The sequence below is a fragment of the Sinocyclocheilus grahami genome, unplaced genomic scaffold (genome assembly GCF_001515645.1).
Source record: "Sinocyclocheilus grahami isolate Dianchi unplaced genomic scaffold, SAMN03320097.WGS_v1.1 scaffold442.1, whole genome shotgun sequence".
NCBI classification, from domain to species: domain Eukaryota; kingdom Metazoa; phylum Chordata; class Actinopteri; order Cypriniformes; family Cyprinidae; genus Sinocyclocheilus; species Sinocyclocheilus grahami.
In genome coordinates this window covers 766413-780296 of record NW_015505621.1, presented here as the reverse complement: position 1 = coordinate 780296, position 13884 = coordinate 766413, and the positions used below count along the sequence as shown (strand labels likewise).

General features: G+C 36.5%; 2 protein-coding genes across 2 annotated transcripts; one reads left to right on the top strand and one right to left on the bottom strand.

The window, feature by feature from the left end:
• Positions 1 to 1671: 1671 nt before the first annotated feature.
• On the bottom strand, positions 1672 to 5953 carry LOC107552148 (ubiquitin fusion degradation protein 1 homolog). Its single transcript, XM_016233978.1, has 12 exons — positions 5917 to 5953; positions 5012 to 5173; positions 4871 to 4903; positions 4660 to 4781; positions 4438 to 4568; positions 4250 to 4322; positions 4098 to 4166; positions 3456 to 3524; positions 3306 to 3353; positions 3082 to 3170; positions 2917 to 2998; positions 1672 to 2038 (listed from the first exon to the last, which is right to left on the bottom strand). Exons 1-12 carry the CDS (start codon positions 5951 to 5953, stop codon positions 1964 to 1966), a joined length of 990 nt encoding a protein of 329 aa, XP_016089464.1. The 3' UTR covers positions 1672 to 1963.
• A 31-nt stretch (positions 5954 to 5984) lies between these two features.
• Positions 5985 to 13884, top strand: LOC107552147 (CDC45 cell division cycle 45 homolog (S. cerevisiae)). The gene is made up of 16 exons (XM_016233977.1): positions 5985 to 6008; positions 6176 to 6313; positions 6409 to 6564; positions 6968 to 7026; positions 7127 to 7175; positions 7861 to 7922; positions 8170 to 8220; positions 8332 to 8451; positions 8827 to 8958; positions 10100 to 10198; positions 10277 to 10438; positions 10579 to 10717; positions 11468 to 11551; positions 11713 to 11831; positions 11909 to 11985; positions 13484 to 13884. Exons 1-16 carry the CDS (start codon positions 5985 to 5987, stop codon positions 13546 to 13548), a joined length of 1536 nt encoding a protein of 511 aa, XP_016089463.1. The 3' UTR covers positions 13549 to 13884.

Below are 13884 nucleotides of genomic sequence, written 5' to 3'. Positions count from 1 at the left end.
TTAAATAAAGATAAAACATCCTAATTTTTCTTTTTATCATGTCTCCGAACCATCCGTTTAGATTGATATTAAACATATTCAAAGTCTGTGTAGTGAATTCATCTATAATAGTTGTGTTAAAGTAATGTTCCACTTTTATTAGACCTTTGTCTGGGTAAATATTGACTTTTTGACAGGAATGAAAGCAAGACTGTGACAGATAGAAGTATATTGCGTTTAGTGGATTGAACTTGTTTAGTAACATGCTGATTCTGGGGGGAAGAACTTTCAGTAAACAAAAACTCGAGGACCTTCATGCAGTGTGTGCCATTGTAAAGACTGTAAGTCTGTCTTTCACAGCCTCATTTTCAACTGTTAAATATGGAATCTAACCTGACTAAGGTGTATACAAATTAAAACATACCGTGATACAATCATAATAGACGTTTATGGGCATTTGAGAATGTTTAAAAGTAGATCTGCCATTTTTTTAAAGCTGCTTTTCTGTATAAAAATCTATGTTTGAGCTGTAAAGTTGTTTTAATTGCCCATTTCGCAGATACATTTCTACTTTTCTGAACTTTGGTTATAAGTTACTGTTGAAATATTGGATATTTTAAATGGACAAGGTTCTGTTTTGACAAATTTATCACAATAAACTGATGTCTAACAATGTCTTGTGGTTATACTTTGTTAAATTGTGTTGAAATTATTTTCTGATGTCACTGAAAGAATATCAGGTTGTTTTTGACCTGGTACGTGTAAACAAGAGTGATCATCATAAAGGAATAATTCAACCAAAATTAATTGGAAAAATGTAGCATTACATCACTTGCTCATCAATGGATGCTCTGCAGTGAATGGGTGCCGTCAGAATGAGAGTCCAAACAGCTGATAAAAACATCACAATAATCCACACCACTCCAGTCCATCAGTTAACATCTTGTGAAGTGAAAAGCTGTGTTTGTAGGAAACAAATCAATTCCGGCTAATAATAAGAGTCCTATCAATAATTTTACTTTCTCAACGACTTTTTCCACTGGTGGAAATTTTGTTATGGATTATGGACTCGTATTTTATCCAGAAGCAGTGGTTTAGATGACAGGAACGAGTGGTTCCATCATAAGCCTGCATAAAACAGTATAAAATCTCAAAGACAACATACACAATGACCTGAAGGATATTTGTGTTCATTCAAAGAAAGGTTTTCCTATGGATTAATTAGAGAAAAGTCCATTTCTACTGTGCATTGTGTCTCTTCCTATAAAAAGGTAGTGATTTTCCCTACTCACATTCCTGTGGGTCATAAAACCAGTGATATCAGCATCAGTTGCCATGGGGACCAGGGGGGCCTGGTGTCGTTGCAGACATCCTGGCACCCAGTTTATTGGGTGAGGGGACTGTGACGATTTGTTAATCTAATGAATAACTGATTTGTTAAATCAAATGAAAAATTGTGTGTTTGATTGGTCCAGACGCTACAAAACTCATCTACATCTTGGATGATCTGAGGGTGAGTACATTTTTAGTAAATTTTGTTTTTGGGTGAACTATTGAATTAAGTCATATGAACTAATAATGTCATGTTTCATAAAACTATTACAATAATATATGGTTTGAAGTACGAAGCAGAAGGTGTATGATAAAAACTCATCTTAAAGTAAATAAAGAACAAGTCTTATGAAATGCAGGGTGAACTTTATTTAAATAATTCAAAGTTGTATGCATATAAATGTTACAGAACAAGTGTTGGTCACTGGATTGTTTTTCCTAATATATGAAAAAGGGGATTCAGAACACCAAACCTTTTGTAAAACATCATTTGTCATGTGCAGAGAAACATCAGTGAGGTCCTTATGGAAAAATCAGGTGCGTGTCATCAAATAACTGTCAAATAAATGCTGAGTATACGGTAGTTCAAAAAGAGCACAAAAAAACAAACAGTAGTTGACTTTCTGTGTTCAAGTCAACTGTACATGTGTAATCAGGGTTTTCTGTCTTTTTTGCGCAGGGACTGTCCTTCCCCAGAGAATGCAATGAAGTTACTGATTGTATCATCCTGGAGACAAGAAAATATGATTTTCTTATTATTCAAATAAGAAGAGATTTGCAAAACCTCTACTTAAACAGTGTCTCAACTTAAACTGTCACTTAAAGGGTTACTCCAGCCCAAAATGAAAATGTTGTCATTAATCACTTACCCCCATGTCGTTCCAAACCCCTAAAAGCTTTGTTCGTCTTCGGAACACAATTTAAGATATTTTAAATGAAAACTGGGAGGTTTGTGACTGTCCCATTGACTGCCAAGTAAGTTACACCGTCAAGACCCAGAAAAGTATGAAAAGCATTGTCAGAATAGTCCATCTGCCGTCAGTGGTTCAACAGCCGCGACACAAGGATACGTTTTCTATCTGTATTTACGCTTTGATTTGATCGAAAACAGCGCAGCCGTGCAGCGCGGCTGACACAGAAGTGCGTACGCTGCTTGCATTCAGCGGATATTCTCCAAAATGGCACTACGGTGATGCGGAGAGACACAGAGGAGACGAATTGTTGAATAAAGTCCTTATTTTAGTTTTCTTCGCATGCAAAAAGTATTCTCGTCACTTCATAAAGTTACGGTTGAACCACTGACGGCAGATGGACTATTCTGACGATGCTTTTCATACTTTTCTGGGTCTTGACAGTGTAGTTTACTTTGCAGTCAATGGGACAGTCACAAGTCTCCCGGTTTTCATTTAAAATATCTTAAATTGTGTTCCGAAGACGAACAAAGCTTTTACGGGTTTGGAACGACATGGGGGTAAGTGATTAATGACAACATTTTCATTTTGGGTTGAAGTATCCCTTTAACAGTGACAATTTACTACATTTGTGAACATAGAAATGTGGATTTGTTTAAACCCTAAATATTATTTGCCCTGTAACTTCACTTACTGTTTCAGTTTTGCGGGGCTGTTGTCTGGAGTTACGGATGAAGGTGATCCTTCCCATTTTGAAATCATAGCTAGGAATTCCTCTGTATAAAATATGTTTAAAAAAATAGCAATTAAAATGAAAGTTCAACTTAGACTGCGAGAATGAGAGGTGGCCGGTCAGTACCGTTTGATGTCACTGGGATCGAGGGGTGCTGGACTGGGTTCAATGCCTTTTTTCTTCCCATCTAGACGATTTCCAGAACCGGTAAATGCCTGTGGAGAAAAACAGGAAGGAAAGGCACCAATGTATTAATTGAAGTGGACAAGTCTTAATTTATCAAGGTAACATTTGATTTTAAATATTATATGAAGGTGCACTGCAGTAATGATAATCATTGCTTGACTTACTCTGAAACCGATGTCCATCTCATAGTTACTGGGATCCGTCTCCTCTTCCTACAGCAGAATGGTAAACATGAGCATTAAGAACAGCTTATGTGTGAATTATAATACTGAGCTGTCATGTGATGCGAGGGATTTTTGTTTGTCGGAACATACTGTTGGTTCTTCAGGATGCTGCATGTGTCTCTCTGGTTCTTTGTAACCAAGAGGAGCATCAAAGTCCACCTCAAAGGCAAAAATTGTGTAATTAGAGATAAATTGAGGTATTCAGGTAATATAATACAGATTTGATAAAACATCAAATGTATAGCTCCATTCGAACGCTTGGGTCACTAAGAGTCTTCTGCTCACCAAGACTGCATTTATTTGATCAAAAAATAGTCAAATCAGTAGTCTTGTGAAATATTACTACAATCTGAAATAACCGTTTTCTGATTGAATATATTTTAAAATGTGATTTATTCCTGTGAAGCAAAGCTGAATTTGAGTATCGTTACTCCAGTCTTCAGTGTCACATGATTCTTCAGAAATCATTCTAATATGCTGATTTGCTGCTCAAGAAACATTTCTGATTATTATCAGTGTTGAAAACTTCAAGAGAACAACATTTGAGATAGAATTCTTTTTAACATTATAAATGTCCTAACGAATCAAATTTGATCATTTTAATGCATCCTTGCTGAATAAAAGTATTAATTTCTTTCTTTCAAGACCTACTGACCCAAAACGTTTGATCAGAAGTGTATATAAGGTATATGACATTTATTGTGTGCTTGTATATTAAATAAGCATCTCTACATTCATATCACACTCAATGATGGACACAGCCTTGTCTGGTTTGGTCTCCATGACACGTAACTCATAAATCTGGAAGACAGAAATGTCTGGCTTAGTGCATCAGGGTTTTTACCACTTGAATCATTATTATACCGATTACCAGACATAATCACCTTTTCATTATAATTGATAGCGATTACGTCTCCTGTGGTCAAACAGGCGAAATTCCTCAAAGCATTTTCTAATCTGAAAAAATATTAATATTAAAATTTGAATAAATCAGCACAGTCAGATCTAGATATTAGCTGTTATATTGTTCAAAATGTTTTGCGTAAAAGGTGTATGTCATTTATATATTTACACAGCTTTGGGATTTGTGATATCCAGGAAGTCTGGACTCTGCGGCTGGAATTTGGAGTATGTGGCCACCATGAGATTCACGCTCTCCACCTGGACCAAACCACCCTCCTCCAACAACAAGTTCTGCATCATCTGAGGACAAAAAAACGTGATCAAAAACAATAATGTGTCAAAGAAAAATGCCAGCAAGATCCAGTACGAGTCTATCTGCTGTATGTTATACCCAGTGAGGGAGGTAACAGATGCCTTCATCTGCCACAAACTCCAGAACACCACAGTGTGTCATTCTGTCGGAATTCTTGTTGGTGAGTTTGAACAGCATGGGGTATGTGATGTTAAGTCTGCCTGAAAAACGAACCACATGTGAAATCAATATACGAGACATGACTGGAAATACAGATGTTTTCATATTTAATTAAATGCATGTAACTTACTCAGCTGGTCCAAAGCAGACGGAGGCATAATTACTGAGAACACAACATAATATCTGCATTAGTTCTAGTTTAGTAGAATCTACTAAATAAATTCTTGGTTTTGCCTTGCTTTGCTTTACAGTATTATAGACCATAACATACTCTTTCCTCCTTTCTCCACATCTGAGCGGTCGTTGGGTCCTGCCAGCATGGACACAGAATAACAGCGGTACTGAGTGGAGAAACGGTTCTGGAAAACCCGGCCCACATGGGGCTCAAACATGTTGAAGGAGAACTGATGGAGGAAGAGGACAGAAACACAAACTTTTAACAACACATTATCTGTTTGTATTTGTGTGTGTGTGTGCGTGTGTGTGTGTGTGTGTGTGTGACCCTGCAGCACAAAAGCAGTTTTAAGTCGCTGGGGTATATTTGTAGCAATAGCCAACAATACATTGTATGGGTCAAAATTATTGATTTTTCTTTTATGCCAAAAATCATTAGGATCTTAAGTAAAGATCATGTTCCATGAAGATATTTAGTAAATGTCCTACCGTAAATATATCAAAACTTCATTTTTGATTAGTAATATGCATTGCTAAGAACTTCATTTGGACAACTTTAAAAGTGATTTTTTTCAATATTTTGATTTTTTTGCACCTTTAGATTCCAGATTTTCAAATTGTTGCATCTCGGCCAAATATTGTCCTATCCTAACAAACTATACATCAATGAAAGCTTCTTTATTCAGCTTTAAGATTTCAGAAAATTTACCCTTATGACTGGTTTTGTGATCCAGGGTCTTCAGTCAGTGTAAAACAACAAGGACTTTGTCTTAAAACATACGCAGACGTTATAGTCGTATATATATATAAACTTTATAAGCTTATATTTTAACATGTTTGTGACCGATATTCGAAAGGAATTTTATGAAGTTGTCGTTAATCAGGTGCGTAATAGTAGTTTTTTTGTTTTGTTCGTCTGCTGGAGTCGTCCAAGGCAGAAATGCTGTTGATATTTACTAAATTGATTGATGTTTTTTTTTTTTTAAGTACTATTAATGCTACAATTATTTGCTGATGTTTTAGATGTTATGAGGTACATATTAATTTGTCGTGTGTTAATGTTGTGTCTTATGTTACTGCTTGTGTATTACGAGGTACTGTGTTGTTGGTTGAAGTTTACAGTTGCTCTCCCATAAATGCTGTCTACATTGGCATTGGCATATATATCAACTGTATAGACTGTTATTTGGTTAGTAGTCCTCAGCTTTTGAGTCTAATCTAGAAGCAATTGTTGTTTGTATCTGTATGTTTCATCTTCTAGTACCAGTATTTTGTTTTGATAAACTGCGGAGCAAATGTGGACCTGCTGGAGACCCTTCAGCCTGAGGAAGACTCCGTTTTCTTCATCTGTGATACACACCGACCTGTTGACGTGGTTAATGTCTATAATGACACACAGGTACAAATGTTCAGCATTTTATTTGCTCTAATGCATCTTGTTATATATATATTCTTATTGTCAAATGAATAATTTCTTTATTTGAACTGCAATAGATTAAGCTTCTGATAAAGCAAGATGACGACCTTGGTGTTCCGTCCTACGATGACATCTTCCGTGATGATGAGGAGGATGAAGAAGCTGGCGATGATTCTGGAAATGAAAGTGATGGCAGTGCAGAGCCTTCTGGGAAACGAAGGCGATATGATGAGGCTCGTTTCATAATAATGTCATACATGTTAGAAGTAGCTGGATTATTTCTATTCAGATCCTCTAATGCAGTGTTTCTCAACCAGGGGTCCGTGGACCCCTAGAGGTCTTTGACGTAAGGCCAGGGGGTCCGTATAAAGTATGAATTTTTGTATACATTTTGTATATTTTGACATGACATGTTCCCATGAAAGAAAAATCCAATATAGCTGATGATATGGCCAAATACTGGACAAGTCAACTAACTTGAATTATACTGCATTTGGTCCTCACAAAGACACAAATGATACATAGATGAGTCAAGTTTGTTCTGGGGGTCCTTGAGGATGGTTCTGAATTGGACTGGGGTCCGGTACGCCAAAAGGTTGAGATTCACTGCTCTAATGTATGTGTTAACTGCTTCAGGATGCACTGGAAAGGAGAATAGAACGACAACGGGCCAGACGGGAATGGGAAGCTCGAAGGTCAGTAATTATGAACATAACAATCACTCCATGTTACAGTTGCCAGTGCTGACACATTTTTGTGTGTTAACTACATTCTGAAGTGTGTTTGTGTTTGCAGGAGAGAGATTCTGTTTGACTACGAGCAGTATGAGTTTCATGGAACATCAGTGAGTAACTGATTTCATATGGTCTGACATTCATGCATTAATGTATTTGTGACAGATTCATTTGAAGATGGTTTGATTGGTAACTAGGACTCTGCGATGGGGCTACAACATGATCAATAAATCAATGTCTTTAGGCTTTTAACTATATAAAATATAATTTTTGTACTAATGTGTGTTGCTCTGGAATATGCACTAATATAACAATACATTGTGATTAACAGCATTATTTACATGCATATGTTTTTATTAAAACAATGCTATGTGGGACTTCAAAATATTTCTGTAGTATTGCATCAGTGTTTTGAACATTCAAAATGTGAACTTAAAGTCTTAATTTCAGTTTAAAAATTCATTAAGTAATTAATCTGATATAGAATCTAATCTATGTCATTTATTTTGAGATTGTATGGGTTTGATCTGTATTTTGTGCATGTCTTAAATTTCATTGTATAAACTATGCAGATTATTTTTTTCTTTTTACTTTTTTTTTTTAAACTGACATTCTCTAATATATTTGTTGTATAATTTTGTATTGCCAAAACAATATTTGTAAATATTTTATTTATGAAATAATTGTCAATTATTAATTTCCATGAATATTCAATGTATCACTTAGTGCTACTGTTTACTACTTGAATATGCAATATTGTTCTCAAAATTTGTATCCACTTTATTCTATTTTCAGGCAGCATTGGTGATGTTTGAGCTGGCCTGGGTCATGTCTAAAGACACCAAAGACATGTTGTGGTGAGCGTCTTATTTTATATTACCTATAATAAGTCACAGTAAAAAAAACAATTTGGTGTAAGATTGGCTTTGAAACTATTTTTAGTGAATTTCACAATGCCAAATTAAAGAATTTAATTAAATGCTAAATTACCTAGAAGGATTGAAATCGTATTTTCTTTTCAAAGTACTCCAATAATCTGTTTGAATAACCATTGTACAGTGTATATTTGTTCTCTGAACTGAAAGCTCGCTCTTTGGTTGGCAGGTGGAGTGTCATTGGAGTGACAGATCAGTGGGTTCATGATAAAATACCACAGTAAGAATCTCACTCTTATCTCGTTTTGCCAACATTAACCTCTTTGAAACATCTCTGATTTTCTCATGACTTCTGAAGCAAATGTTTCAAGTAACCTTGTTTCTTGTATAGCATGAAATATGTGACAGACATCGCCACCCTACAGCGCCACGTGTCCCGACACAACCATAGAAATGAGGATGAGGAGAACTCGCTGTCCATCGACTGCATGAGGATCACTTTTGAATACGAGTATCCTGCTTCATATGATGATGAATTTGTGGTGTGAATGAGTGTTCAGACGGAAAACCGGTGTACTACTGTTTAAAAACTGCATGCTGCAGTGTTTCATGACCTCATTATGGTGAATTTCAGCGAATATCGCACATCTTGAAAATTATTATTATTGTTCTTTTTGCTAATTTTGTGTAAAAATGTCTCGCCTTTTGCATAATGGTGTGTTCTGTGCTCTAGCAAGTGAGAGTGATTCATGCATAAAGATAATGTGCACAATATACATTATGCATGCTGCTGTACATCAAAAATAAGTAGTATGCTATCGTGATGATGCATGCTGATGAGCTGTGTGTGTGATTAGTGTGTTTGGCCCTTGACCCCGCATGTCAGTCTGAGGTTGGTGTTATATCAGCATTGGTCTCTGTACGAGAGCATCTGTAACTCCTGTTACACCTCCTGCAGCTTTAAACTCTGGTCCATCAACGGACAGAAGAAACTCCAAGAGTTCCTAGCAGACATGGGGTGAGTGGACTGATCTTATTCTTCTTGCTCTTAATTCGCACAAAAAATACTTTGGTTAATGGTGTGAACAGTTTTGGTGTTTCTGCTAAAGCAAGAAGCTTTGCATTACAGTAATTTTATCACATGTATGGCATATTTTTTTGGCTTCCATTAACTTATGATATGAATATGATAAAGATGTTTAATTTATTAAAGCATTAATAGTTTATTGCGCAAGATCATTAAAGTTGATGTGTGCCAATGATTTGTATTAAAAGAATAGTTCATCCTAAAAATGTAAATGTCCTGAAAATTCTCACCCTCAAGCCATCCAATATGTAGATGAGTTGTTTCTTCATCTGAACAGATTTGGAGAAATGTAGCATTCCATCACTTGCTCACCAATGGATGCTCTGCAGTGAATGGGTGCCGTCAGAATGAGAGTCCAAACAGCTGATAAAAACATCACAATAATCCACACCACTCCAGTCCATCAACTAATGTCTTGTGAAGTGAAAAACTGTGTGTTTGTAGGAAACAAATCCATTCTTCCAGCTAAAATAAACGTCCTCCTAGCCATAATATTGCTTTCTTCAGTGAAAACGTTGTCTCATCTGAATCGGGAGAGAAATATGCACAGACATATGTACAGATCAAGCACCATTTTCAAGCGAAAACCGTCCAAATCAAATTCTAGACAAATATATGGGTGGATTTGGATGTGAAAGGACAGCAGGGGATGGACTTTTTTGCTTGTGGAAGTGTTGTTATGGATTATGGCGGTTTAATGTTAAAACACCTTGATGATAGATTTGTTTCTTACAAATACCCACAAGATGTTAACTGATGGACTGGAGTGGTGTGGATTATTGTGATGTTTTTATCAGCTGTTTGGACTCTCATTCTGACGGCACCCATTCACTGCAGAGGATCCACTGGTGAGCAAGTGATGCAATGCTACATTTCTCCAAATCTGATGAAGAAACAAACTCATCTACATCTTGGACGGCCTGAGGGTGTGCACATTCTCAAGAAGTTTTAATTTTGGGTGAGCTATTCCTTTAATGCTCAGTAAAATTGTATTATGGTTGTTTTATAGTTTGGTTCATCCTGTCAGATTTTGGGGTTGAAAGTATCTTTTTAATAATTGTTTTTCCCCCAGTCTCCCACTCAAGCAGGTGCGACAGAAGTTTAACTCTATGGATATGACAATTAAAGAGAACCTGCGTGAAGTCATCGAGGAATCTGCCAATAAATTCAGGTGAGAGAGAGTCAAGTGAAAAGATTACTCTTGCAGTAGTCAGTATCTGTCATGTTTAATCATTCAAGTTTTTTTTAGTATGAAAGACATCCGTGTGCAGACGTTCGCCGTACACTTTGGCTTTAAGAACCGGTTCCTGGCCAGTGATGTAGTTCACGCTGCGGCCGCCCTGTTGGAGAACGTGGAGAAGGATGAAACCCCAACGGACAACTTCATCAAAGCTCTGGACTGTCTGTCCAGGTATGAAACAGGGTTATTATAGTTACCTAAAACTAGAACCATAAAAAATCCTTTTCATTGATTTTGTAAAGTGTCAGCGTGGTTTCTTAATGTCCGTTTTTACTCAGCAACTCTCTCTCGTTTCTCATGTGTCCCTGTAGGAGTAATCTGGAGTGGTTGCATTTAGGCATTGCTCTGGCCAAGAAGAAACTGAAGGCCATTCAGCAGACAGTGGCGAGCTGCATCTGCACTAACCTCATACTCTCACAGGGGCCTTTCCTCTATTGTCATTTACTGGAGGTAATCTTCAAGTTTATATTTCTGGAGTGGAGCAATTTTCCATCAAACTCTAAAAACAAGCATGGAAAAGCCCCATAATTGTAGTCTGTAGTAAGTACAACACTGTATTTTTAACAGGATTAGCTCCGGTGTTTTCAGTGTCTCACAGCAGTTTGGTTCTCTGTGAATGCTGGTCCATCTCTGCAGGTCTGCAGTGAAAACACTGTATGTGCCAGCCATCTCACCAAATTTGTAATTAAGATATATATCTGGTGTCAAAACTAAAGCTCTATGGTAAACATTTTGAAAGCAGGAAATTAAATACAGCCATGAATACTTGTATTGTCATTTTACAGTTGCTCTGTAAAATAAGATTCTTATTCTTCCTTTCTTTTTCTTATTCTTCAATACTCTAATGCAGTAGTATTATTACTATAGTCGTATTTATTGATTTGTTTTGATATTTATAATTGAATAAAATAAGAAATAACTTGTTATTATTAAATACTCTTTTATAGTATAATCATAATTTCTATAGTAATATATTTATTGAATTTTGTAATTTTGAAAAACAATAAAATAAATATTTACGATTATTAAAATGAATATTATTATTATTACTTGTCAACTCTGCCCAATGCTCATGTTTTCCACAAAACAAAATAAGATGTTTGTAATCATATGAGGATGACTAAATGACGACGGTTTTTATTTTTGTTGTCATTAATTCTTTTATCGTGTTGAAACCAAGTTGTTTTTTTCTGTTTGTAGGGAACACCAGATGTGAAGCTGTTTTCTAAACCTCTGGCTCTGACTCTCCTCTGCAAATACCTGCTCAAAGCATTCGTCTGTTCTGTAAGTACATGTGGGCAAAAATACTGAATGAAAGTAGTAATTTGATGTGATGTGTCTGTGGAGTTTGTCAGCAATCACACTAAGCTGCTAAGCCACAAAAAAACATCTTAAAGCTAAGCACGTTAAACACATGGCAGTTCTCATGTGTATGTCGTTGTCAGACGAGGAACAAACGCTGTAAGATCCTTCCATTGATAATGGCGGCTCCTCTGGATGTGGAGAAGGGAACCGTGATCGTCCTGGGAATTCCACCAGAATCAGAAACGTCCGACAAGAAAAAGTGGGTTTGTTTTATATAGAGATGTTACATGCTCTCTTTTTCAGCTAATTCTAACTCCAATCATTTTTATTTTCAAGTTTCTTTGGCCGGGCTTTTGAAAAGGCAGCTGAGAGCACCAGCTCCAGAACTCTACACGATCATTTCGACACTTCAGGTAAGTCACTGCTGCACAGCATCATGGGTAGGGGTCTCACACACAGCATGTTAACCACTAGAGGGCAGAGCAGAGCACTGCTGTGTGTGTCAGGAGTTTGCTTTTTAATTTGCAATGAGAAGAAATTAAGAAAATGAGTAGAAAACAAATACTGTGATGTTGAAAAACTTCAAAACGGTGTTATTTTAGTCTAATTGGGATACTTTCATAGTATTTATTAATATTTTTAAATAGTTGTTGTTTTCTATATTTTCTGTTTTCATTTTAATTATAGTTATAGTAATGTATTTTAGTTTTTTGTTAGTTTATTTATGTATTTTATTTATGGGGGCAGTGGTTCAAAACAAGTTTCTGTGTTCTGTGTTCCTGAATGTCTATTTTTTTTTTTAATTTTTTTTTTTACATGGAATACAACGTCACACTATAAGACACCAGTGCCAAACTTCATTTCAAAGCCAAATCTTGAATAAATTCTACTAATGTTAAATGGAAAAATGTGTTGAGGAATGACTGTTTTGTCACCGAACAGTTTGCATTAATCGTGCAATATTATAACACTTTAGTTATTTGACATGCACATGAGATGCCGTTATATTCACTCGTTCTGTCAGCATCTCAGTCGATTTTCCCATCATTTCTGTCAGTTTGGTGCCAGATGCCTTCAGCTCTGCTAGGCCCCAAAACACACAAACGTTCACACATGCACCAGCTGAGAGCACCAGCTCCAGAACTCTACACGATCATTTCGACACTTCAGGTAAGTCACTGCTGCACAGCATCATGGGTAGGGGTCTCACACACAGCATGTTAACCACTAGAGGGCAGAGCAGAGCACTGCTGTGTGTGTCAGGAGAAGAAATTAAGAAAATGAGTAGAAAACAAATACTGTGATGTTGAAAAACTTCAAAACGGTGTTATTTTAGTCTAATTGGGATACTTTCATAGTATTTATTAATATTTTTAAATAGTTGTTGTTTTCTATATTTTCTGTTTTCATTTTAATTATAGTTATAGTAATGTATTTTAGTTTTTTGTTAGTTTATTTATGTATTTTATTTATGGGGGCAGTGGTTCAAAACAAGTTTCTGTGTTCCTGAATGTCAATTTTTTTATTTTTTATTTTTTTACATGGAATACAACGTCACACTATAAGACACCAGTGCCAAACTTCATTTCAAAGCCAAATCTTGAATAAATTCTACTAATGTTAAATGGAAAAATGTGTTGAGGAATGACTGTTTTGTCACCGAACAGTTTGCATTAATCGTGCAATATTATAACACTTTAGTTATTTGACATGCACATGAGATGCCGTTATATTCACTCGTTCTGTCAGCATCTCAGTCGATTTTCCCATCATTTCTGTCAGTTTGGTGCCAGATGCCTTCAGCTCTGCTAGGCCCCAAAACACACAAACGTTCACACATGCACACGTGTGCATTTATTAACATGCCCCAACAGATTATGAATCTCTCTCTCTCTCTCTCTCTCTCTGCAGTCATAGAGCTAAAGATGGAGGACAGGGGGAAGTTTCTGGATGCCCTCATCGCCCTGTTGTCATAAAGGCCCACTGCATGCTGGGAACTGCCCACAGAAACTTTTGACATGTTATATGTGTGTGTTTTGATTCACATCCACACACACACACACTGTTGCTCCACAAGGGGAATTTCACAGCCCTTGAGTAAATATGAGATTTAATGTGTTCTCAGTCAGTTTGGTGCCAAATACCTTCACTGACCTTCACCTTGACGTTTATACCGTCTGTAGCCCTTCCTGAAGACTTCAGGATCACCTCAGAGATCAGCTGGTGTTTTGGCCGAGTGCTGCCAGACATTCTGTTTGACTGTACAGGCCTGATTTAACTGTTTTGTGTCATGTCATTCAGTATGTATTTGT